The sequence below is a fragment of the Chrysemys picta genome, chromosome 2 (assembly GCF_011386835.1).
Source record: "Chrysemys picta bellii isolate R12L10 chromosome 2, ASM1138683v2, whole genome shotgun sequence".
Classification (NCBI taxonomy): domain Eukaryota; kingdom Metazoa; phylum Chordata; order Testudines; family Emydidae; genus Chrysemys; species Chrysemys picta.
In genome coordinates, this window is record NC_088792.1 from 26,953,449 (window position 1) to 26,979,592 (window position 26,144).

At 39.3% G+C, this 26,144-nt stretch overlaps 1 protein-coding gene across 8 annotated transcripts in view; it reads left to right on the plus strand.

Annotated features, from left to right (window-relative positions):
- Positions 1 to 26,144, plus strand: part of PFKP (phosphofructokinase, platelet) — an 81,376-nt gene that overhangs the window by 45,822 nt on the left and 9,410 nt on the right. The window contains exons 12-18 of one of the 8 annotated variants that reach the window (XM_008162934.4): positions 2,229 to 2,298; positions 5,299 to 5,316; positions 8,771 to 8,917; positions 10,725 to 10,795; positions 12,467 to 12,554; positions 13,917 to 14,069; positions 21,434 to 21,586. In XM_008162934.4, coding sequence (XP_008161156.2) covers positions 2,229 to 2,298; positions 5,299 to 5,316; positions 8,771 to 8,917; positions 10,725 to 10,795; positions 12,467 to 12,554; positions 13,917 to 14,069; positions 21,434 to 21,586 — 700 coding nt within the window. The remainder of the gene's footprint in view (positions 1 to 2,228; positions 2,299 to 5,298; positions 5,317 to 8,770; positions 8,918 to 10,724; positions 10,796 to 12,466; positions 12,555 to 13,916; positions 14,070 to 21,433; positions 21,587 to 26,144) is intronic. The other 7 variants (XM_008162939.4, XM_008162940.4, XM_042858802.2 and 4 more) reach the window with 7 other exon arrangements.

Sequence of the window (26,144 nt, forward strand, 5' to 3'; positions counted from 1 at the left end):
AGGAGCTTTCAGAGGTTTCCTAGAAAGGACAGCGTGAGAAAAAATAAAGCATCTGACTTGCTGTACCCAAACAAAGAGTGAGAACTCTGTTTTTCTCCGACAACAGTAATAAAATTTCATATTCCTATAATTTTCAAAGATAGTGAACAATAATTAACCGCAGCTTGCTTTAAGACTTCAACATAGACTTTGATCCTGATGTAAGTCTACAATTCAGGCAGGAATGAGTCAACAGGATTGTCTGAGGTGACTGATAATGCTAGTGACTGAATGTGTTTGCTTATGCATAAAATTTGGAACCAAGTACATAGTGTATTAGGGTGGGCGGGCCTAGTAAAGGTAGTTGGTTGTTTTATAAGCACTGCATTAGATCACTGCAAAAACAGTGCAACTCTATTAAGGATTTGTGAAAGTTAGTATGAGAGGAACAAATCAATTATTGCTTCAAGTTGTTTAATGACAAAACACATCCTTCCCTATCTGTAATAATACTTTGCCTGTTAAATTTTAGAGGGATTTTAGTGACACTCTTACTGTTATTTTAAATACTTCACATTATTTTCAGAGTTCTAGACTTTTCATCTTTTCAGTTTTTAAAATGTTTTGCATCTGTAATTTAACGTTCCAAACAAACAAACAAAATATGTTATTCCTGTTAAGTGTCTGAATTTATAAAGTCACTGTGATTTTGGTTAAAGGGTAAATGTATATATAATGAAGATAAGCACTTTAGAGAGTAAGATATAGTCATTATCACCTTTAATACTTTTCAATAGCTTTTGTAAAGAAATAGTATTACCACAGTATACTCCCTAGGCGTTCCCTATACTAAGTCATATTAACTGCTGGTAGTTGCAAAGATAACGTTGTAAAGTTTTTAAGGTCAGCAACTGTAACTTGAGTTGCTGTCTTTGGTATTATTTACTCTTTAGTTTAATAATGTTGCCCTTTTGATCTGAGCAGCTATTCAGTTTGGGGCCTGTGGATGTTCCAGTTGGGAACAGAAATTGATGGTAGAAAGGTATTACACCTCTACCTCGATATAACACTGTCCTCGGGAGCCAAAAAATCTTACCGCGTTATATCGAACTTGCTTTGATCCACCGGAGTGCGCAGCCCCGCCCCCCCGGAGCACTGCTTTACCACGTTGTATTTGAATTCGTGTTATATCGGGTCGTGTTATATTGGGGTAGAGGTGTACTTTGATGTAGTTTTGGTTATTTACAAAGAACATACAAGATCCTGTGTCTTTGAATGCAGAAGGAATCAAATAGCCGGAAACAGCTTCTTTTGCTCACAGCACCAAGAGCATGTTAGTCAGCCTGCATCCCTGATCCCAAAACTTCTCCTTAGATTTCTTCCAGGGCCGGGGACAGTGCTTTCAGCTGCTCTGTTAGGCTGTATCTCTCTGAAAGCAATACTCAGAAAAAGCTCTTGGGCAGGTTCAGACACTCCTTTTGTCTTAATTGGGGCTTATGTTTACAGTTATGTTTACTGAAGGGTGAGTTCATACCTATCAGTCTCAATCCCATAACAAAATTTCACCCAGCTCAGAAGAATAACTTCTGTTGAAGAATGTGCATCTCCTAAACTAAAATCCTTAGTTTCCTTGTCTCTTCCGCAGACTAGAAATGATCATTGCCTAGTCAATGGCACCTCCTGAACCAGCTTAATTGCTGTAAGTTTGAATCTTGCCATTCAGTTTTTGTGAGGCAACCTTGCAGCCTCATTCATGTCAGTTAGGGGTAAAAGTGAAGCTTCCTGTTGCAGCTGTCTTGTAGAAAATGTAATAGTGTTTGGTGTTAAATTTTCTCTTCTCTGGTATGACAGTTAAGTCTGGCTATCCTGCTGCTTTCCATTCATGCATATTCAGGGCTAAAAGTGATTAGCAATAGGAGAATGATCCTCCTTCCATCACTAAAAGGATCACTTCTGATTGTAAAAGAATTATGACCATGTATGTGCTTTTAGCAGGGACCTTGTCTCATACTAGCAGGTAATGAGAACAATACTAACAGCCCCTTTCATCTTTCTAAATCATCTCTGTAAAATCAGAACTCTGGTTTTTGAGGTCTATAATGTGTGTGGGATGCATTCTATTTGGGATGCAAAGTGCCAAATTTAGCAACTTGTCAAAACCGCATAGATCAAGAGATCCTTATTAGTTACAAAAACACATATTTTCTTTCAGAAACTACATAATGAAAACATTATTTTTCCTTCTTTAGGAGCTTTGAAAACAACCTTAACACCTACAAATTATTGTCTCACAGAAAACCAGATACGGAACTTCCAAAGGTAAATTATACAGTATGAATAATTAAATGAGCCATTCTGTTTTTCTGTCTAGTGCACAGAATAATTTTTGTCTGGAATATTTTAACAAAGAAATCTTAAAACAATATTTTCAGTTTGGAATTTAACAACTGTTTCTCTAAAAATAATCTTGTACTGTATTTGATATAATTAAAATCAAAACTTTAATGAAAGATAGAGGCTTGGTAGGAGACACTTTAATTTTCATCATAAAATTGGTATAGAGTAATAGTCTTTTAAAGCCAAGTAATATTCTTCCTAGGAAATTCCTTTCTAAGGAACTTATCTATCATGGGTTTATCTATGGTGCCTATTGCTGTATATCTATGTGATAGTGCCTCCTATTGTGCTCCCCTATGTGGCGTGGCATGGCATGGAAGGATGCAAAAGCAAAGTACTCAGACTTAAAAGAGCCTGTAATTCTTGGTGGAAGGGGAGAGGACACTGGGCAGGAGGATTCCTCACCTCAGCATCCAACGGGCAAAACACTTTTTGAGACCTCAGTGTGTGTGGCTAGAAGGTTAGAAGGTGGAGTTGGGTCAGCAGCTGCGTATGCCGTGTGGGCCTGATCTAACCATTCGTTGTGCATAGATTAGTGGCAAAATAACCCTGATTCTCCTCTAGTTTGTGAATTGTTCATAAACCAGTCTTGATTCCTACCAGTATATTCATTATTAGGAAGCTTTCACCAAACAGTTTATGTAAACAAATTTCAGCCTGTGGGCTAGTCACAGTTTGTTCATTTTGACTATTCCGTTTTCATTATTCGTGATTTGTGTTGTAGGATAAATCACCTAAATCGCCTGTTGTTGTTTCTTCTTCCTGATTGGATAAGTTATATTTTTTATGGAAGAACGATGTGAATATGACATTTGGAAAAAAAATCAGGTTAAAATTAAGGAACATGTATACCAGGTGGCCACCCAGAAATGTTGTGAACAGCTAATATCATGACCTCCACATGTAGTGCAAACAAAACATGCCATTTTAGTTTGCAAAAATATTCCCATATCACATTATTGAGTTATTTATCCAGCTCTAGGCTGTTCCCCTAAAAATACTTGGGGGGTGGAGGGGAGGTTTATTATTGCTACTTGCAATGTTATTTTAAGTCCCTGGCTTCTATTCCCTCACAGGAGTGGATAGTAGTGTATGTAAGCCACTCAGTGTGGTGCTCTGTTCCCCTGTAGTGGTAGCTGGTCCAAAGAGGTTGTGCCTTATACAGCCTAGGGTAGCAGAAGTGAGACTTTTTGCTCAGGCAGTAGAGGCTCTATGCATTTAGAGCCAGAGGTCCCAGGTTCAAACCCCATTGCTGAGGACCCACCGCCAAGGTGTGGTGTTACAAATGCAGTTGCAGACTGCCAAACAGTGGCATCACGTCCACAGACCAAGGAAAGTATTCTGCGTAGATGCCTTGAGATCCCCAGAATGTGGGCCAGGATTCTCGAGCTCTGTATCATTAGATGGCTGTGCCTTCTCTGTAATGTTTACTAACCCTTCCTCTACTTAGGTTTTCTGTCATGTATGTTCTGCAGTCTCAGAGGTTTGGAAACATTACATCTAGTTTTCTCTCTGCATGAAAGGAGTGATTAGGCTCTCGAACCCTTAATGCTGCTAGATTTGTAGTTGTGCTTCCTTTCTTTTCCTCTTCCACTGAATTGGGTTTAGTTAGCCTGTTAGGTTTTTCTTCTGAGAGAACTATGCATTTTATATTTTTAAGTTTGATCACGGGTCTCTTTATTTTACAAAAGGAAAATTCCAAACTTTCCATAGTCTTTGGAAAAATGGAATTGCTAGAGTATAAACTTTCTGGCTTAGATTTATTGCCATGTTCAGCTACTGGCTAAGAGTTTAAACATGAATACAGAAAATATTGATTTTATATACATATATAGGAACTGAGAAAGTATGGCAACATGCAGATAGATAAAACCAGGAAGAACTTATGCTTTAAAGGAAATCAGGCAATGAAGGAAACAAGAAATATAAAGTAGAGACCATTTTAAAACTAGAAACAAATAAAATTGCAGGGGAAAAAAAACCAGGGCAGAGGAATCTTTAGGCATAAAGGCCAAGATTTTAAAAAATAGGAGCCTAAATCAGGTTCCAAAATGCATATTTAGATGCCTAAGTCAGTGGTCTGATTTTCAGGAGTGCCAAGCACTTCGTAGAATCTGTTGATCGTAATGGAAGCTGATGGACGATCAGCACAGCAGCTTTGAAAAACCAGGCCATTTATTTAGATACCTAAACATAGGAGTTTAGCTTTAGGCTAATATATATATTTTTTAAATTTGGCTATAGTCTTGCTCTGTATGGCATTAGTGGGTATTGTAGGTTGGCCTGTAATTGTTAGTAACCATTAGGATTTGATCAAACAAATGTTTTTGGTTTTGTTTTGTAAGTGTTAAGAGGTTTTGGATTTAAATTGTTCAGGTGCTTGGCAGTTTAAAAATATCCAGAAAACTGCTTTTCACTAAAGAGAAAACATGTAAATGAACTGTTGATATACTATGTCACAGGAGTTTATATAATTATTGTTGTCTAAAAGCAAACACACATAGAAAACTAGTCAAACTTGCTGGGGGGAAAAAAGACAAGAACAGGGTCGAATGGAAGAAGCAAGAATAGCAAAGCCAAGAATGTAATAATGTAGTGGCCTATTACAGAAAGAAAAATAACTAGAAAAATCTATAGTAAAATAATAATCCTCATCTGGTATAAATCAGCATTGCTCCGTATACTAGGTAAGGGAATCACCCATAGTATTCTAGTGCAAAATAAATAAATAAAGATTTGTCAGTGTCCAAGTTTCTTGATGAAGATTTTGTTTCTTGAGTAACTTATCAAGTTTTGAGTATTAACCCATTTGTATTGTAGGATTGTAGTTACTATCTCGTTACAATCGTTAGGTTGTTAATTAGCAGAAAATGTCTGTAGGAGTAGTCTGTTACTTTAAAATCTTTCTGTTCTCTTTTACAGGACCATCTCTCATGTAGTGTACGTAATTACTTGCACAGTGATTAACCTTAGACAGCTCAGTAACCTTTGTAGGTTTTGAGACTATGTTTTACTTTTGCATGGTAATGAGATTTAATTTGCCTTTTTTTTTTTTAATTGTACATTTGTGCTCAACAGCGGGATGGTAGAATTTTCAGGACCTGTGCTTCAGTTTTGCCACAGATTTATTTATATCAAGCCTTTTTCACCCAACCCCCCCTGAATTTTAGAGTTTGTGTAAAAACTCTAAAATGAAACTTAAATTGATTTCTGTAAAATGAAGATTTCATAATGTACTGATAACCATTTTCTCTGTAGAAATTGTTAATGCTTATCCTATCGTGGCATGTTTATCCCAAGCCATACCATGTGTATTGACAGAGGGTTATAAAAGACAGGGGGCCCAATCCTGCAAACTCAAGTAGACTACTTGCATGAGTTAAGGGCCCAATGCTGAAAATTGTAATATTGGTATAAAATACTAATGAAGAATGAAGAGGTCAATGGAGAATAAAAGCAAAGAGCATGAGATCTTTAGATGTCTGAATTACCATAGTGTTATCATAGTTTAATAACTTAATGACAGTTCTTAGTCCTGGGAGCAAGTAAGTGTCCACCATCTAGTTCCATGGTCTAGGGTTGAGCAATGGTAAGATGATGTCTCCAGTCCATTCATTATTAGATGAATATTGAGGTGATGTCCAAAAAAAAATGATCTTTTCTTTGATGTCCAAGAAGATAATAAATTTCTCTGCTAGCTATTCCACTCTTTAAGTATCAGGTTGCAAAATTCTGGCAATGGGGCAACAGAAGTATCCAAATGTTACTCACCATCAGCCATATGTAAGCAAAAAGATTTAACGTTTCAGGAACAACAGCCATTCCATTTTTAATAGCCACAATATTATGTAAGATTTGCCAATACCATGTGTGAAGGCTTAGTCATCAGGCAAATTAAACGTCTCCTTGAAGGCAGCAGAAGAAAATGAAATATCAATTTGCAGTACAAAACTTTTCCTAAATTACTCAGCATAAAATCCTTTAGGACAGACAGTTGATACTATGTTCTTTTAAATTTAACTTACATATAAATTAGCAGCCCAAACTTAATATTTTGTCATAGATTCTTAATAAATAAAAGCATACACATGCATTCTACATACAGCATCTAATAAGGCCCTGATCCAGCAAAGTCATGCCTATTTCTTGCAGAGTTAAAGTCATAGAAAGTCAGCTGTAGTACTTCAGTGCTTTGCTGGCTATGATCCTAAGTGTGCAACAGCATAGCATTCCTTCAGATACTGGAAAATTAGACTTTTCATTACAGGCCAACACAGGCTGACATGCACTGTCACACTCTATGGCACAATGGCCGGGAAATAACACTGCCCATGCAATATTTGCATAAATACCATGATTTTTGTTAGCAACTGTTTTGTTTTTTTAAAACCTGTAATCTTTAGAAAAAAAACCAAAAATGTTTATTCTCTTTTGGGATTGAAAATGGAAGAATTTCCTTCTCAGTTAGGCCATTGCTATGCCAAAATCCGTGCAGAGCATTTTAATGCATGTAATTTTAATGTGGCGATGCTTCTGAATGTGATTAACAAATTGCTTAAAGCTCAATGAGTGCTGCCACACAAGCTCAGACTATTTTGCATTTTGCTTCTGCTGTTCACTAGCACTTGAATGCTTCACCCTTACTAAATGTAAAATAACCTAGTTTAACTTCTCCTGAAGGTAAGCCATGCAAAGTTTTAGTTCTATCCTTATTAAGATTTTTTGGGGGCAGTATTAATTTCAGCTGTGGAAATATGAAACCAAATTCTATGTATTATGAATATAGACTTACTTCTTTCATTTACAAGTAATGGGTCATATTCTTCACTGGTGTAAACCAGCATGGCTTCATGGAAGTCAATGGAGCTGCACTGATTTACACTGTCTGAGGATCTGGCCCAGTGTCTAATAGTTATCATTTAACGATTTTTTTTTTTTAAGTACAACTTTCAAGGAAAATAACCAGTGATTAATTTGTAAAGAACACTTCTCCATTTCAGGTGTTGCTTGTTGTAGAGACGGCGTGAGTTTAGTAGAGTTCTCTGAACCGTGGTTAAAATGAGTCTGAAAGATGTTTTGCTAATTTTTTACTCAATAACTTGACTTTTTTTTACCCTGACAAAACTCATTTCGACTTGTCATTACCTGTAGCACTTACAATAGAAATCAAAGCATAGAGCTGTTTCTTTAGGAAAGAATCCGTGGTCTCAGTTACACCAGTGTGAAGTAGGAGTAACTCCTTTGCAGAAAAGAATATTTGCTGTTCCAAAACTGGTGTGAGGTCAGAATCAGACCCTATATATCTCACCTATAAATAAAAGGAACATCTTATGACAACATTGTGTGTATTTGGTTACCTGAGGAGTACTGAATGTGCTCTCCTGTAAATCCACCTACAAACAATTGTTTTGACATATCCAAGGTAAATTCATAATTAAGCAAAGAGGGACTTTGACACTGATAAAAGCATGTGTACAAAACACAAATTACCTGATAATATTCTGTTTCCCTTTATTATTGCAGATCTTGTTTTATTAAGAGCTTTTCTCCTTACAGCCCAGCTTGTTCTCTGCTCTGATCTTTAGTAAAGTCATAAACCTCTATTTGATGTTGTAGCCTTAGCTGCGAAATCACTGCAGTACACATGTTCATTATCCTGACTTCACTGTAGAATTAAATAGAGAGACATTCTAAACTCTGAAAGAACTAAAAACCTTTACCTAAATTCAATACTTTTAATTCGCGTCAATAGCAAACATTACTTACCCAAAAGTAGTTCGTGTTGTCTAAATCTGATCTCTGAACCATAATCCCACTGTGAAAGTCTCTTTAAGTGACTGTTGTTATGGTATCTTGCCCGCATAAGGATTTGGCAGGCATTTTAATTTCAAGCTGATGTCTTTTCTGCTCCATGAGTCAGCTGATAACACATGCTTAGTGGTTATGCCACTGGACCAAAACATGTCCCTTCCCACTCTTTGCCTTGCCTACTTTGGGTGTTCTTTGTTGCAAATTTCTGCACTGATATTCTGACACCAAGTGGATAACTGAGTTTTTTTCGGTCATATTTTTTGACCCTGTTAGAACGAAAATACAAGATCCTGAGTGATTTGATCTTCAAGGCAAATGCAGCTCTTGGTCAAAACTGTTTTAAAAAAAATTAGAAAAGCTAGATCTTTTGTTCCTTTACTGATTGTTTCTATATGGCTTTTTAAAATTTGAAGATAATGTGCTGAAATCTTTTCACCCACTTAAATCTAGAACAGTTTTTTTAAACTTTTGAAAACTGCTGTAGATCTTTTTACTGTACAGTTGCTATGTAAAATTAGAATATCTGTCAGTCACTTCACTGTTGTACATTCTGCCTAACAATTGTTTTCTCTTTCTTTTGCAGACTAATTTTAATGTGGCAGTTTTAAATGTAGGTGCCCCTGCAGCTGGTATGAATGCTGCTGTCCGATCTGCAGTAAGAGTTGGCATAACTGAAGGTCACACCATGTTTGCTGTCATTGATGGATTTGAAGGCTTTGCTAATGGCCAGGTTAGTACAAAATGACTTCATTTAAAGTACTGTCAATTGTTTTTTTTTATTTTTTACCTTTTTGTCATATTTCTAGTGGAGATACAGAAATGACTGTGATATCATTCAGTGAACTGACTCCACAAGAGTTTTTAAATTTAACTGCTTATCTATAGAAACACGTAGTTATTCAGATTGGAGCTGTATACTTTATTACCAACAAAAACTTATAAATACATAGATCATGTCACGTGTGTACCTTTCCCATTGCTAAGCACTTGCTATAGAGACTAAGGATGTCTAAACACCAGCAACGGAATTCCCTTACAGCCCAGAACCAGTTAATCTATGCATTAATATTCAGTTTGAGATTATTTGTTACATTGTTATACACCAACAAGGTGTGTAGTGCTATACTGAACAGAAAAATAGTCTCTTTCCAGAGCTGGTACTATTTCAGAAGGGTGGCTCTCTTGTTTGAGGGTGCAGAATTTATGCCAGCCGTTGAAATGTGGCACAAATCTGAATAGCTGTACCTCTGTCTTACTGCAGGCACAGTCCAAGTAGGCAGAGGCTCAGCCTACTATATTTTGTGGCTGCAGTTATTTTTTCACTCAGACACTTTTGCAGCTGTAATACGTGTCTGCAAACAAGCAGCTCTGTATAAAATGTACCTCTAAGAGCATCCTGTCTTAGGTTAACCCGGTCTGAATTCTTTTGCCTCCTGGATATTTTGGATGAGAAATTCTCTGTATAAGAGGTTCATGGCTCCTACACAGAGGACAGCTTTAATGTGACCTTGGCAGGATGTTGAGTGTTTGGCAGACTGCCTACATTGTAGTGGCCATTGGAGTGTGAAGCATCTGGAGATAAGTACATAGGCTAGATAACAGTGAGATAACAGACAAATCACTGAATCTATTGTCATGTTTGTGTCTTATTGTCAGATATACCCCTTCAGTGGAATATGCTACACTATGCAGCAAAAAGAACAGGAGTACTTGTGGCACCTTAGAGACTAACAAATTTATTTGAGCATAAGCTTTCATGTGAAGTGGGCTGTAGCCCACGAAAGCTTATGCTGAAATAAATTTGTTAGTCTCTAAGGTGCCACAAGTACTCCTGTTCTTTTTGTGGATACAGACTAACACGGCTGCTACTCTGAAAACTATGCAGCAACTAAGTCCTGAGATTTGTGACATGCTATATTTTTGAAACCCTGAAGGATTTCTCTTTAGAGCAGACAGAAGTTGGTTGCTTTTTCAGAAAGTGGGGCTAGGTCTATCATGATACTTCCCTTCCTCCATGTCAAAGGCAACCCATCAGCTAACCTGGTCTCCAAAAAGAAGATGGATACAGAGTTTGTCATATTCCACTTCCTAATTCAGCAAGAGGATGGGAGTGGGGGGTTAGGTCACAACAGAGTGAAAATTGTTCCTTCTCTTGAGTGAAGGACCAAGCTAGGAACCTGGTGTTGGATTCTTGCATTATACTGTTACTAAAGGTAAGGGGAGGAGATGAGATGGAGAGGGGACAAAAGATAAGAGTTGAGGAAAAAGTTGGAGGCAGGATTCATAGCGGGAGAAGAAACAAATAGAGGAGAGCTAAGGATGGGGATAGAGAGAAGGGTAAAATTTCAAGGGAGATTAAATTAACCTCTTGAAACCGAGCTGTGGGATTTTTTTGCCAGGTCTCATTTGTGGCAGCTCCCATAGTGCTAAACATCTGTTCCAAAAGCTTTACATTAAACTGCATCTGTTGCATGACCAAAGAAGTAGCATTTGGAATGTTACTTAAGGGAACTTCCTCTTTTTAATTTTATTTGTAGATAAAGGAAATCAGCTGGGGAGATGTTGGAGGTTGGACTGGCCAAGGAGGGTCGCTTCTTGGCACAAAACGGTAATATCATAATTTTGGCTGCGATCACTTTACCCAAGTAGAAGGAACAGTGGCCAAAACGTACCTTTTAGTGAGCTCAGAGGTGGATTGGGGTTTGTGAGGCCCTGGGCCAGAGCAAGTGGGGGGCCCCTCCCCACCCCTTCTGCCTGCAGTTCCCCCCCCCTTACCGCTCCTGCTGGGGAAATGAAATTGGGGCACAGGTTAGGGTTAGGGGTTGCCCTGCCTCCTGTCTGGCACTCCTGCCGGGGAGTGGGGTTGGGGACGTAGGGGTTCCCTTGCTCCCCGACATCAGCGTCGGGCAGATAGATGGAGCAAGCCTTGCGCCCCACCCCACTCCCCGGCAGAAGCACCAGGTAGGTGGGGGGAGCGGGACAAGCCCCCACGCCCTGAGCCTGCTCCCTGGCAGGTGCACCAGGCACCCTGCTGCCAGGAAGGAGCACCCCCATTTTTCTGGGTGCCCCCCAATTGGCGGGGGCCCCTCAGCACCTGCCCCATTGTCCCAGTGGCTAATCTGCCACTGAGTGAGCTGCATGTGCTGTCTTTACTGTACATTTATGTATTGAAGCTTTTTTTTGATTTTTGAGAATTTGTCTGACATCTGTTCTCTTTTACGTTCAGGATGTAAATATTCATCATTTTGTGATACTAATGTGTTTCCATCAGTAGAGACAGAATTAAAATAGTCCCTTGTTGTGTATCATTCCTTTAAGACAGTTAAGGCTAATGCTACAGGATATTATTGTAGGTAGTTACAAGAAGCATGGTTACATGGTACACTACAGTCTTGCAATATACAAGTAGTGCATGGATTGCTGTGTCCATGCAGAACCATGTTATGTCTATCTGCAAGGAGCAACCTGCAGAATCATGGCTTTATCTTGTGACTAACACATTCTTTCAACCCATTTACCAAAGAACTTAAAGTTAGATTTCGCAAATCTGGTTACCCTATTTAAATTAATCACCTCAGTAACGTTTAGGACTGTTGGTCATGGGGAAACCTTACGTAAAAACTATTTGCTCCTCATGGTTTAAAAGAACAGAAGGAGAAGACCTGCTAAAGATAGAATAGACTGAGTTTATCTAATTTTTGGAGTGGATTTCCAAAAAAGTCCTTTCCTGGCTTCCTTTGTTACTGGCTGCAATTGTATTGTGTAATCATTTCAATATAGGTGATAGCCAGAAAATAAAATCTTTCTATGGATAAGCCTATGTCTATACTACAAGCGAGGGGTGTGATTTCCCCTGCTCCAATACACATACTGTGCTAGCTCTCATTGAGCTAGAGTATAAATAGCAGTAGCATCGGGGAGGGAGCAGGGCAGGAGAGGCATGGCTTAGGTGTGCCAAATACAAACCTACCTGAAACCAGTGGGTACATACTTGGCATGGCGAACCTGTGCCTCTACTGCCACTGCTCATGCTGCCAAGGCTACACTGCTATTTATACTCACACTAGGTTGATGAGAGCAAGTGAGAGTATGGGTACACGAGCAGGGGAATCACCCTGCCCTGCCAGCTCAGATTGCAGACATAGCCTAAGTATGTAAAATATAGAACTTTTCACTGTACTGACAATTTAACAACCCATCCTACCAAAACGAACAGGTATTGTCAGCAATATCCATAGATATTTGACCTCTGTACTCCTTTTGATTTAACTATTTTTAGTACCCTCCCTGCAAAGTATTTGGAGAAGATTGCTGACCAGATGCGCACTAATAACATCAACGCCCTTATGGTTATTGGTGGATTTGAGGTACATTATTTAGTTGTTCTGTTAACTTCTTAGCTGGAGTGGAATTGAAACACGCTACACTCATTTTTAAGCACCAAAATATTTTCTTTTGCCCATAACTAAAATTTTGCTTATGATGAATTTTGACATATGGAGCAGAGCAAGAGCTTTTGAGATAAGAAATTTTGGAGATGATCCATGTCTTTTGAGCTTTGGAATCCAGAATAGTTAATAGTAAGTGCAAAACAAAATAATTTTTTTTCCTTAATCAAAGGTAAGACAGCAGGGTAGAACAGATTTTCAAAAGAGCCAAAGTGACCTAGGAACACAAGTTCCAATGGGACTTGTGTTCCTGAAAAATGAGGGCATCTTTGAAAATCCCCATAGTAGTCTTTAAATTATAATAAAAACTGCACCCTGGCTTCTTGTTTAAGCCACTCCAGTTCACATGTTTCTTTCATTCTGATATATTTTAATTTCTGGGTCAATAATCTAGAAATATATTTTTATTTTTGGAGACAAGTTTTTAAGTCTTTTAACCAAAATAACTTTTACTTCATATAGGCCCTGATTCAGGAAAGAATTCCTTTTCAGGAAAGTGCGTAAGCATATGTTTAAAATTAAGCACTTTCCTAAGTGCCTTCCTGAATGTGGATGGATTTATGTGCCTGCATAAGTATTTTTCTGAATCAAGTCTAAAGCGATGAGATTAAGGGAATTTAAATGAAAATAACTATGATATTAAAATGTATGGGAATCAGTAACATTTTCCTATTATATAGAGCAGGGATCGGCAACCTTTGGCACGCAGCCCGTCAGGGAAATTTGCTGGAGGGCCGGGCCGGTTTGTTTACCTGCAGCGTCCACAGGTTTGGCCGATGGCAGCTCACACTGGCCACGGTTCACCATTCCAGGCCAATGGGGTCTGCGGGAAGTGGTGCGGGTCGAGGAATGTGGTGTCCGCCGTTTCCCGCAGCCCCCATTGGCCTGGAGTGGCAAACCGCAGCCAGTGTGAGCTGCGATTGGCCGAACCTGCGGACGCTGCAGGTAAACAAACTGGTCCGGCCCGCCAGTGGATTTCCCTGACGGGCCGCATGCCAAAGGTTGCCAATCTCTGATATAGAGCATTGGGTATGTATAAAGTATATGTCTCATTGAGAGTGAAAGGTGTACTTCTTGTTTGTCTCAGATTTTAAATGTATATATATATATATATATATATTTAATTTTTATGTATTTTTTGTTAGATTTTAGTGGTTCCTTATTAACCCGATGTGTGCTGTGGTAAAAATGGCTCTCCCTGTGGCCTTATCCATGTTATAATTCCACCCTTGTCCTCTTTTTATCCCTTCTAATTGTTCACATCATGCCTGTGCCCAACAGGCCTACCTGGGACTTTTGGAATTATCAGCTGCCCGTGAGAAATATGACGAGTTCTGTGTTCCAATGGTTATGGTTCCTGCAACTGTATCCAACAATGTACCGGGTTCAGATTTCAGCATTGGTGCAGATACTGCTCTGAACACTATAACTGATGTAAGTCTGTTCAAGTGTGCGTGCTTACTAACAAAGCGTTCAAGTTAATGCTGATTGAATTGGCTAGAAGTGGATATTTTATAGACCAGAACATTGGAAACATAATCTGAAACATGGTTTGGTGGCTGCATGCAAGAGATACTTACTGAACTGAAAAATCCTGGTACACTTAGCTTTCTCTTTCCTCCAGAAGTTCCAACCATTTTTCACATGCACTGTATAGAAAGACTCCATTTTCATTTTATACATTTTTTTTAACTTTTGGATTTTGGAAAGTAATAGAATGAGGCTGCCACACACACACACACGCACAAATGAGAGAAACAAAGCAGGTGAGGTAATATATTTTATTGAACCAGGACTTGAAGACGAGCTTGTCGCTTACACCAACAGAAGTTGGTGCAATACAAGATATCACCTCACCTACCCTTGTCTCTCTAATATCCTGGGCACGACATGGCTACAACAACATTGTATACACACAAATGGTCTTTCCTGCATACATATACAGGGGAGAGGGGAGAAAAAAAGAAAAAAGCACCACTACAAAGCCCAAAGTAAAAATCTAGTGACAATTTATGGCAGTGTAGAAGAGGAAATCCCTTCCCTACATCAAACATTAGAGTACCCAGTTACAATAAACAGTTACAGGGTGTCCTTATATATTACAAAGATTAGGTTTTATTTCTCAGATGTTTCTCCAATAAGTAGGTATTCTACTAATGCTCTACTTTGCATCATTTTCACTGCAAAAGATGTGAGGGAGATTCCCACACCTGAGCAGTTCTTTTTAGGTGACAAATCTGAGGAACTGTAATAAAGAATAGAATTATCAGACACATAGATGAACACAATATGTCAGGAAAGAATCACCATGGCTTTTGTAACGGGAAATCATTCCCCACCAGTCTTCTGGAATTATTTGAGGGGGTCAACAATCATATGGACAAGAGTGATGCAGGATATAGTGTACTTGGGCTTTCAGAAAGCTTTTGACAAGGCCCATCACCAAAGGCCCTTAGGCAAAGTGAGCAATCATGGGATAAGAGGGAAAGTCTTCCTATGGATCAGTAACTTGTTGAAAGATAGAAAACACAGGGTAGGAATAAATAGTAAGTTTTCACAGTGGGAAGAGGTAAATAGCAGAAAAAGATCTTGGCGTCACTGTGGATAGTTCTCTGGAAACATTTGCTCAGTGTGCAGCAGCAGTCAAAAAAGCTAACAGGATGTTAGGAACCATTAGGGAAAGGATAGATAATAAGACAGAAAGTATTATAATGCCATTCTATAAATCTATGCTACGCCCATACCTTGAATACTGTGTGCAGTTCTGGTTGCCCCATCTCAAAAAAGATATATTAGAATATGGAAAAAGTACAGAGAAGGGCAACACAAATTATTAGGGGTATGGAACAGCTTCTAGAGGAGGAGAGATTAAAAAGAGTGGGACTGTTCAGCTTAGAAATGAGACAACTAAAGGGGGATGTGATAGAGGTCTATTAAATGGTGACTGGTGTGGAGAAAATGAATAAGGAACTGTTATTTACCCCTTCATATAACACAAGAACAAGGGGTCAACTTTTCATTTTATTTACTTTTAGCAAAATTAGACCCTTGTGCATTATTAGATGTTTCTTTTCCCTTATAATATTGCCCTTGTCAAGACTGTAAACAACTGATAAAAATTTAGTTCTAAATTATTCCTTACACATGGTCCATGTTATATCTAAGTTGGCCTTGTTTCCAGTTCTGGTAAATAAAATTCTCCATTCCAAAAAGATTGACAGCAAATCAAGGTAAGTAAAATAATGCTATAGTGCATGATGCCTGCTTTTCTTCTCTTCATAGGCTTTCTGCATTTACCTAACTCATCTTTATAGAGCTTGTAGACTGTTTCACACAGAGCAGGACACACAGCAATATTATGCAATACAGTGGGAAAGATTTTAGATTTCAGGTAACATCACTAAATATCAGACAGAGCGTATTCCCATGTTGTTAATATAATAGTTTTTTCTATTTTGAAGCTGATGCATTTTACTAATAAAAGGCTAGAATTTTGTCCAATTCTTGTGTTTTATTTCTTCCTAGATTTTGTTTTGAGATGTATATAAAATGTAATGGTTCAGGAAGCCATAGATTCAATTCATCTGTGAAGAGAACTAACCTTTTATTTTAAAAAAGTCTTTTGTTTAAAAAAAAAAAAAGGACTTTTTTCTCTTACAAAAGTTCATAAGCTGTATAAGCCTTTTGCCCTCTGAGCATCTGAACTGAAGCTATGGTGGGCCACTCAGAGAACTGGTAATGGTACATAGATCAGTAGTGGGCAACCTGCGGCCTGCGGGCCCCATGCGGCCCATCAGGGTAATCCGCTGGCGGGCCGCAAGACAGTGTTTACATTGACTGTCCGCAGGTCTGGCTGCCCACAGCTCCCAGTGGCCGGGAATGGCGAATGGTGGCCACTGGGAACTGCAGGTGGCCGTGCCTGCAGATGGTCAATGTAAACACTGTCTTGCGGCCCACCAGCGGATTACCCTGATGGGCCACATGCAGCCCGCGGGCCGCAGGTTGCCCACCACTGACATAGAACCTTTCGCTTTAAGGTCATCCAGATCATACTGAGTAATGACATTACCCTCTGTGATGGCCAATTGGCTTGTTAAGTATGAATAGGCAGTCTCCTTCCAGTTCATGCGAGTGAGAATAGTGAGCAGAGATATTGCACGGGCACGAAGAATAAACTCCTCCTATAGGTGATTCCTCTAGCACAGTATTAAAGCACATTAGTAGTGAAGTTAATGGTTCTTGTACTCCTGATGTCCCTGTTCTGTGGATAAGTATATGACATAGTTTCCAACGCTATCAGTCTGGCATCTTTCATGAGCACTAAAGTGACCTGAAACTTAGTTGTAGGGATTCGAAGCAACTGTTTTATTGCTACTTTTCTCACTTAAATGTCAATCTTTGTCAATTTTCTCAGTTTGCAATAAGGTAAGTATATGGTCTGCTAGTGGGTAATGAGGCCTCTAGTATGTGAATAGGCAGGTTTCTGAGATCCTGAAAAAGTTTAGTGTGGCTGGTTACTTTAGCTGTCTGTGTTAGAATGTCTGAAAAGTACTCAGGCATGTAAGCAGTATCTTAATGCCATGATAGGATACTGACTTCCTGACTGACAAGCTTCTTTTCCATAATCAGATAAACTGTCCTCTGTACATACTACAAGTATAATTTTTGGTTAGTTGTTGCATTGTATGCCTTGTGTTGCCCACAATGTGTTTGTATATAAAATCTGTTCAAGGGTGATACTTACTGTCATGAAGCCTGTAAGGAAAAAGTAAAATATTTCTCCTAACCACAACTAAATCCCAAAGTAAACTCCAAAATTAAATCATGGGTAGTTCAGGGTATTTCTCTCCATACAGACAACCGATAATCATCCAGTAGTGCTTTGGCATATTTTAAAATACTTAGTTATTTCCCATTCATTGGAATCAGGAAAAGTATTGTAGAGTTAATAGGTAGCAATTAATGTACATACAGCAATTCTGAATTAGAGAGGGTACATGAGAGCACTGAACAGAACAGGGATTGGCAACCTTTGGCACGCATCCCATCAGGGAAATCCGCGGGCACGCCGGGATGGTTTGTTTATCGGCAGCATCTGCAGGTTCAACCGATCGCAGCTCCCACTGGCCATGGTTCGCCGTACCAGGCCAATGGGGGCTGCAAGAAGTGGCACGGGCTGAGGGATGTGCTGGCCGCTGCTTCCCGCAGCTCCCATTGGCCTGGAATGGCGAACCGCGGCCAGTGTGAGCTGCGATCGGCCGAACCTGCGGATGCTGCAGGTAAACAAACTGTCCCGGCCTGCCAGCGGATTTCCCTGATGGGCTGCGTGCCAAAGGTTGCCGATCCCTGGAATAGAAGATGAACTACGAAAAATAGGACTCCTTGCCCTGAAGAATTTACAACCTAAAGAAAAGAGTGATTAGGTTCCAGTAAAGGCCCGTGCACTTCTTAGCAATGGGACCTAAATTGTGTAGCAAGATTATTGGATTCTGAGGCTCTTTAGCACAGCACCCGGGAAATTTTGTGACAGTTTCACTTGCATTTTAGAATGCAGGGTTTTTATCAATCACATATTTAAAAAGTGAATCTTATGCGCAGTACAATTTGTCCTGTGTTGTTCATTTTGATATTAAATGGAATTAATTTTCTGCTGTTCCTACATTTCATTTTTGATATGCCAAAGATTTTTGTAGTGACATTGTATAACTGCATTGCCGAGATAATCTGGGGCAAACTTGTGGAGGTTTGTTTGCTGACAAGGTAGCATTTGGCACTTTTGCACCTAGCTGGGCATAGGAGACATTTGAGGATTGTGGGATAAGCATGTTAGCTGGTAGTTTCTGCTAAAAAAAAATCATCAGTCAGATCATTAACATAGTGCTGATATTTAAATTAAAATGTTTAGTGTTAACGATCTATGAAAGTGAATGAGACAGCACTTTCAAGGCTATTGTTTCAGGCTGTCTGCAAACAGGAACACAGCACTCAGGAAGTGTACACTGGTCAGTGTTTTCGAATTGTTTTCTTTACAACACCAAAGGCTAGATTTTTAAATGAAAACTTGGATTTTGCAGCACAAATTTCTAGCCAGGGGAGGATTTCAGAGAAAATTCTGCACCATGATTTTACAGAAGGCAGGGAGCTCTGCATTGGATTGAACAGAGTGAAACTAATTTACAGCCCCCTTCACAGACAACAGAGCCTGGAAAGAGGGTGGGGGGAAATAATTGGAAACGACATAAACCAAGATGGGCTTTGGAGGGGTTAAGAGAAAGAAACAAAGAGCTGAGCAGGAGATAGGAAGAAGTCTTGAGTTCACGCTATGTCTGCACAGCAAAACCTGTGCACAGGCCAGCCTAGCTGAGCTAGTTTGAGTCCCGCTAGTGCAGGTAACAGTAGCAGTGAAGATAGCACAGTGCAGGCTTCAGAGCGGGCTGGTGAGCCAAGTTCGTTCCCAGAATCTGTACTGTTCTTGAACTGTCCGTGCTGCACTCTCTTTGCGGCTGTGGTTATCCACACTAGCCCGTGCACAGCTTTTGTTGCACAGGCATAGCAAAAAGGAGTCGGAGTAAGAGGGGAGGGGGAAGGAAAGATGCCAGCCACAGATGGAGAATGGAAAAACGGGAGAGGAGCTGCCTAGCACCAGCCATGTGTGAGGGATGAGAGACAGTCTGTCAGGAAATCAGCAGAGGTAAGAGGTGAATCATCTAACCGAGTTGGGGAAGGAACCAGAAACAGTAGCAAACGGCGGCTGGGTAGAGGAGGGATGATGGTGAGTTATTGTATGTTCTTATACAGTATCTTTGGTCACATTTTATATTAAGGGTATATTTATAAAGAGTTGGAACTGATTCATAGATGTTATAAGCATGTTACTGACATGAGCAATCAGTGTTCTAGGCTAGATGGTTATACAATCTATAACAATTGATTAACCATTTATTAAACCATCAGTTAATTATTTAACCCTTTATAGACTGCGTGAAATATACTCTTTGTATAAAGTGACTATTTTGGGGTTTTTTGCAACAGTGATACTGGGTTGTTGCATGTCTTCAGACAGTAACAGTCCTGGGTTACTGCACAGTGTTCACGCATGTGTTTGCTAAAAACACTTGCATCATATGAAACGACGCAGTATTTAATGCAAGTAAAATGTATCTTTCATTGCAGACTAACTAAATGGTTGTGCCAGTAATTGTTTCAGTTCTCCCTCTAACTGAACCACTTTCCCAAAGCCTCTGGCTAAAACTGCAGCTGTGCTCATAAGTGCTTTGCAGATGTCCAACCTGCTTTGAGGCTTCACTAAACAAAACCAGTTCCCAACTCAGTGTATCTTTTTTCTGGTGTAAGGAAAAACTCAAAGTAGCCTGGCTGGGCTGGGGTAGTGACTGTTCTGTGAAGTTCCCCCACCAAGGCTTTCCAGTGGCTGATCTTGAAAGACAAATGCCATTCCCCTCATTCCTACCTGTGGCACTTCTCGGCAGTGCAACGATAACTGGACAGCATTTTAGTCCAGAAGTGACACTGGGATCAGTCAAATCCCAGTTTTAGCTGTAAGTGAAAGTAAAATTTCCAAAATACCCAGGGATGGAGTGTTGGAGGTGAGATTTTCATTTGATTTCCTGCCACTACGTCATACCTCCAAACCATGTGGACCCTCCACATCGACTCCAATCCCCCATCTTCCCTCCTGGAAATGTCCCAATCACCTCTTCCCTTCCCATTTCCTACTTACAATCCACCACTACACAGACACCTGATGGATTTTAGTGGGGGGAGGCTGATTGGCCTGCAGAGCTCTCTTCTCATGTAGCAATAGGGTGTTTTATACCCACTCCCACCCCACAGTGCACCCCTTTCCCCGCTGGGAGAGCGAGACTGTTGAAAAGAAAAAGTACTACAGGCTTTGGATTTCCTTTGGAGATTCATTAAATATGTGGGATTTTTCACATTCTCTCTACACAATGGGTGTTCAGGATCACTGCATATTGAGGAAGAATTGGACTAGTACACTCACTAAGTCAGAACAGCTGCACATTCCATAGTCCTTCGCTACAGAGAAGAGTACTAGGAACTCCGGAGCCTGTGAGAGCACACAGACTACCTGAAAGATCGCTCAAAAAGCCTCTAAAATGTTCCTGCAAAATATATGGTCTTGTGCAATATCCCTGCATTTTTATGCACAATTATCCGAGTTGCATGCATAAAAACAGGTGTCTCCTGCTGTACATGCTTCTTGCAGGCACTTGGAAAACATAGGCCATATTTTCATGATTTTTTTCTTTCAGTGACAAAGGTGTCTTCACCTTCTAGGACAAAGCAGTAGCTAAAAAAAGCAGTCTATAATAGCAGTGTATCCACAAGCATTTTCTTCTGAGTGTAGGTGTTTTTCTAGTTACCTTTCCTTAAACTATTTAGTATATAGAATAGTGGTTGTTCATTTAACTTATTTTGAGATGACTTATTTCTAGTGCACTCATGCTGCCTACGTTTCTGCTTAGCTGCTTCAGATCTCTGTACTATCCACATTTCATTTTCACTCTGTACTAACTCACATTAACTTCCTTCTGCGCTTTCTTCAGAAAAGCATTGTGCCAATGCGACCCCAGTGCACTGTTGTGGTATTTAGAGGAAAGTTTTTTTTTGTCCCTCCTTAATATCACCAATTTTATTTTGTTGTGCCAATGGAAAGCCAACCCTCCCATCACACGCAAGGAGCCACTAGCTTAATGCATAATAATTTGCTATTCATATGCAAGGGTGTATTGCTAATAATACTTGTACCGCTGCTTCAGGCCTATGAAAGTTGTCTGCAATTAGCTGAGGCACGTGCTCGCTTTGAGGAGTTTTGTATTCCTATCTGTGTGTTGCCAGCTACTATTAGCAACAATGTGCCAGGCACCGACCTTAGCATTGGTGCTGACACTGCCCTGAATGCTATTGTGGAGGTAAGACTGCATATCCTTTGAAAATTAAACTGTATAATGTCTGTCTTTGTTGTGATACTAGCAAGACCTTGAAACATTTAGTTTTCTAAAATATTCTAGTTTAAAATATTAAGCTCCTGTGATCAGAAGGTAATCAACATTTTCCAGATTGATTGAAGATTAATCTAATTAAAATTAATCAGTTACGTTGGCTATTATTTAGATTGTGTTTTGGTGTTTTAGATAGTGGCATTAGGGTAACTATTTCAATGCATTTTTAGAACCTTTGTATATTTGCAATAAGAATAAAATATATAACATTTTTTGTTTAAAATAATTTGCTTAGAACTACTTTGCTATACTTAAATGAAAGAATAAAAACCCATGCACCTTAAAAAAAAGCAAATGACCCAAGGAATGGACCAATGACAGAATAAGATCCCAGTTCAGCAAACCACATAAGCCCAGGCTTAAAGCATGAAGCACTTCACTGGGACTAGTCGTATAATAAATGTTAAGCACATGCTTAAGAGCTGTGCTGAATTGAGGCCTAATGACTGCAACACTTAAAGTACTGCATAACGAGAAAGTAAATTTTACAAGTTGGGTACATCAAAACTTGGCTTACAGTGATGGCACTTCCTTTTATAGTCAAACTGCATTGAGATACAACTCCTGATTACTGTTGTACATGTTTCCATTTAAATTGCCAACAATTTGATTTCAAAAGGGCTGTATGACCAAAATAATGCACTTTGCACATTGTGGGCCGGCTCCAGCTCCCCTTGAAGTCAGTGGTTCACAGGGATGACTTTGGGTCCTTAGTTGCCTGTAATCCTTGTTCTTATTAGATAGAACACGTGTGCTCTGCCCTTAGACAATGTACAGAATCCTTTTATTCTCCAATTCTGGCTCCTCAGCATCACTTTAAAAATAGAACATTTTTAGTGTCATTTGGTGTCTGAAGATTTTGTCATGAATTTCAATTAGACCAGGATTTGTCCCTTAGTCCTTGCTTACCATGGCATTTCCCCTAGTCTCCCATTGTTGTATTGGCACCATAATAGCTCCACCAGTGGTGGCAGAACTAGCAGAATCTAACTCTGCATACAGCAGGTAACATGGCTGATATCAGTGGGGCCAAAGTCTTCAATAGTGATTCACCTGGCAAAGACTGAAAATGTGAGAAGTACCAACAATAAAAGTTATAAATGGTAGATGGCCACAGACAAGGTAGAAAATACCGACAGTTGTTGCTTCTATCCCACTGCCTTTTATTGTAGGCCACACAGCTTTCAGTAATGCTTCATCCGTGTTATTGCTCTCAGTAAAAACTAAATGAGGACAATTATGCCCAGGCTTGCAAGAGTTATTTACTTGTTCCCATAATATAAGAACTAGGGGCCACCAAATGAAATTAATGGGCAGCAGGTTTAAAACAAATAAAAGGAAGTTCTTCACACAGCGCACAGTCAACCTGTGGAACTCCTTGCCTGAGGAGGTTGTGAAGGCTAGGACTATAACAGGGTTTAAACGAGAACTGGATAAATTCATGGAGGTTAAGTCCATTAATGGCTACTAGCCAGGATGGGTAAGGAATGGTGTTCCTGGCCTCTGTTTGTGTCTGATGGACGGCAGGAGAGAGATCACTTGATCATTACCTGTTAGGTTCACTCCCTCTGGGGCACCTGGCATTGGCCACTGTCAGTAGACAGGATACTGGGCTGGATGGACCTTTGGTCTGACCCAGTATGGCCATTCTTATGTTCTTATGTTCACATGTAATCCTCTTGAGTTCTGTGGGTCTGCACCATTGTCTTGGAGCTAATGTCTTTGGTTAAGATTGACAGTAGTATAGTGTTGCTTTTTGCATCTTCTTTGAATACCAGAATTCTTAGGAGAGGCAGCATGCTTCACGCTGTGGTAAAAGATTATCAGAATTTGGCCCTTGAGTTCTAACCTGCTTCCGATGCTGACATTGTATTTGTCTTTGGTCAAGTCACTTACCCTGTCTGAGTATGTCCCCCTCAGCAATAAACGAGGAACAGTAATATCCTCGTAAAACACTTTGCCAGACCCTCAGCTGACAATTTATGCCAGCTGAGGATCTGCCTCTCTGAAAATATCAGATAAGCATTATTAACTAGTATAATATGACAGAAATGCTTCTTCCCTAAATAATATCCTATGTACCAAGGAGAACTCAGTCCTGAAAATGCTTATGCTTATCAGTAACTACTTTTACTCACGAGAACAGTTATTAATGTGTGTAAGTGCTCGCAGACTCTGGACCTTTATATGTTGGAAGAAGTCCTGTAATAGGAAAGTAGGAGGATTAAAACCTTTCCCCAGCTTCCCAGATGCATGTGCGATCATGCAGTTAAAAGAGCAGCTTAAGCAAACAGACATTGTTATTCTTTACTTCACATTCTTCAAAAGCTTCATGCCGGAATTTTAACTCCTTAGTGCTGGTGGTTGATCACAGCCAGCAGAAATTGTTCTGTGAAACACTGACTCTGGTGTGAAAGGATTAAAAATAGGGTTGTTGAATAATCACAGTTAACTCCTTAGTGCTGGTGGTTCATCACAGCCAGCAGAAATTGTTCTGTGAAACACTGACTCTGATGTGAAAGGATTAAAAATAGGGTTGTTGAATAATCGCAGTTAACTCATGCGATTAGCTCAAAAAATTAATCACATTTTAAAGCATTTATCGCGATTAATTGCAGTTTTAATTGCACTGTTAAACAATAGAATACCAATTGAAATTTATTGAATATTTTGGATGTTTTTCTCCATTTTCATATATATTATATTCTGTGTTGTAATTAAAATCAAAGTGTATATTATTTTTACTACAAATATTTGCATTGTAAAAATGATAAAAGAAATAATATTTTTCAATTCACCTCATACAAGTACTGTAGTGCAATCTCTTTGTCGTAAAAGTGCAACTTACAAGTGTAGATTGTTTTTGATTACATAACTGCACTCGAAACAATGTAAAACTTCAGAGCCTACAAGTCCACTCAGTCCTACTTCTTGTTTAACCAATCGCTCGGACAAACCAGTTTGTTTACATTTGCAGGAGATAATGCTGTCTGCTTCTTGTTTACAATGTCACCTGAAAGTGAGAACAGGCATTTTCATGGCATTCTTGTAGCTGGCATTGCAAGATATGCAAGGTGCCAGATATGCTAAACATTTGCAGGCCCTTTTGAGTATCTCAAGTTTGGCAGCCAAGTCATTTTTGGACAGCCTGGCCTATATGTTTACTTCCCCAACACCTAAAAGCCAGAATTTCCTTAGTGATGTCATAATGTATACACTTACTCCCCATGAAATCCCAAGCATTGTCTCCAGGGAGTTAGAACTGGTGTGATCATAAGTCTGCCATTCGTGAAAGCAGCAGGGGTTGCTACAAGTATGCTGCTGTTTATTGTACATTGAGAGCTTACACTGAACTGTACTCAGTGAGGAAAAGACTGGAGACCACAGTATGGGCACAGTATAGGAACCAAGATAGCTAGAAAGGGGTTGCCATTGTAACAAACTGATGAAGTGCATGATCTGAACTAATATGTGATGTATTTTGTTCTGGAGTTGCTGCTTGTTTTTTAAAAGAATATGGGATAGATCAATCTATTTGATCATTTGTAGATATATATATGTTATAGCTCTGGTAGTTGAACTAAAGTAAATATACATAAACATATAATATAGTTATTTGTGCTCTAAATGCTGTAATTTATGATAATGTTAAATGCTTATGACTTTTTAATTTTTTAGGCTTTCCCATTTACCAGTTTAAACTTTATTTGTTTTGTGCTCTGGTAAGTAGGTATTTAATACAAATATCAGGCTCAGAACCTGTCTTTATATATCAAAAATAAATGATGCTAAGGCTGTATTTGGAAAAATTAATCCACAAGCAGAATAGAAGAACATCAAATGTAGAACTGCATCCATAGTTACTCATTCAAAAACTCTCCAGAGGTCTGAGGGCTGTTTTTATGTTTCCTTCTAAATAAGTTGTTAATAAAGGGCAAGAACTTCATGATCTTGAATTTTCCAGATCCTTGCACTCATCTGCTTCCTCTTAATTCAGCTGGGCCCACAAACCGCATTTGCAAAATTCTATTTGCCCTCAAGGAAAGGTTTTTTGAGTTTAGGGCAATTATTTTTCAAATAGTCTTAGACTTGATCTGCTGCTATTTTGGGGTTTTCTCTTTAGTCCTCTGATCAGAGCTGTCAGTTTTTGAAATTTATTTTTGTGGAGGCTTGTTTAAGCTACTCACAGGCAGCTCTGATGCTGTAAATCATCATTCCCTATGCTTCTTGTAAGCCAACAGATTTCCTCATAGTGAGCAACTTTTCTTATCTATGAATGGGTAAGATGTCGTTTGAGGTCAGTCTCCCATAATCAGTATGTGTTTATGGATATGAAGTAGGAGAAATTGGCTCTGTTGCTGCCAAGTCATGGACATTTGCATGACTAGCCCTCTGCGTAAGCAAATTGTGGATCAATAGACACCTAGGACTTCAGTCTCATAAATTCAAATTGTAAAGACAACTTCTT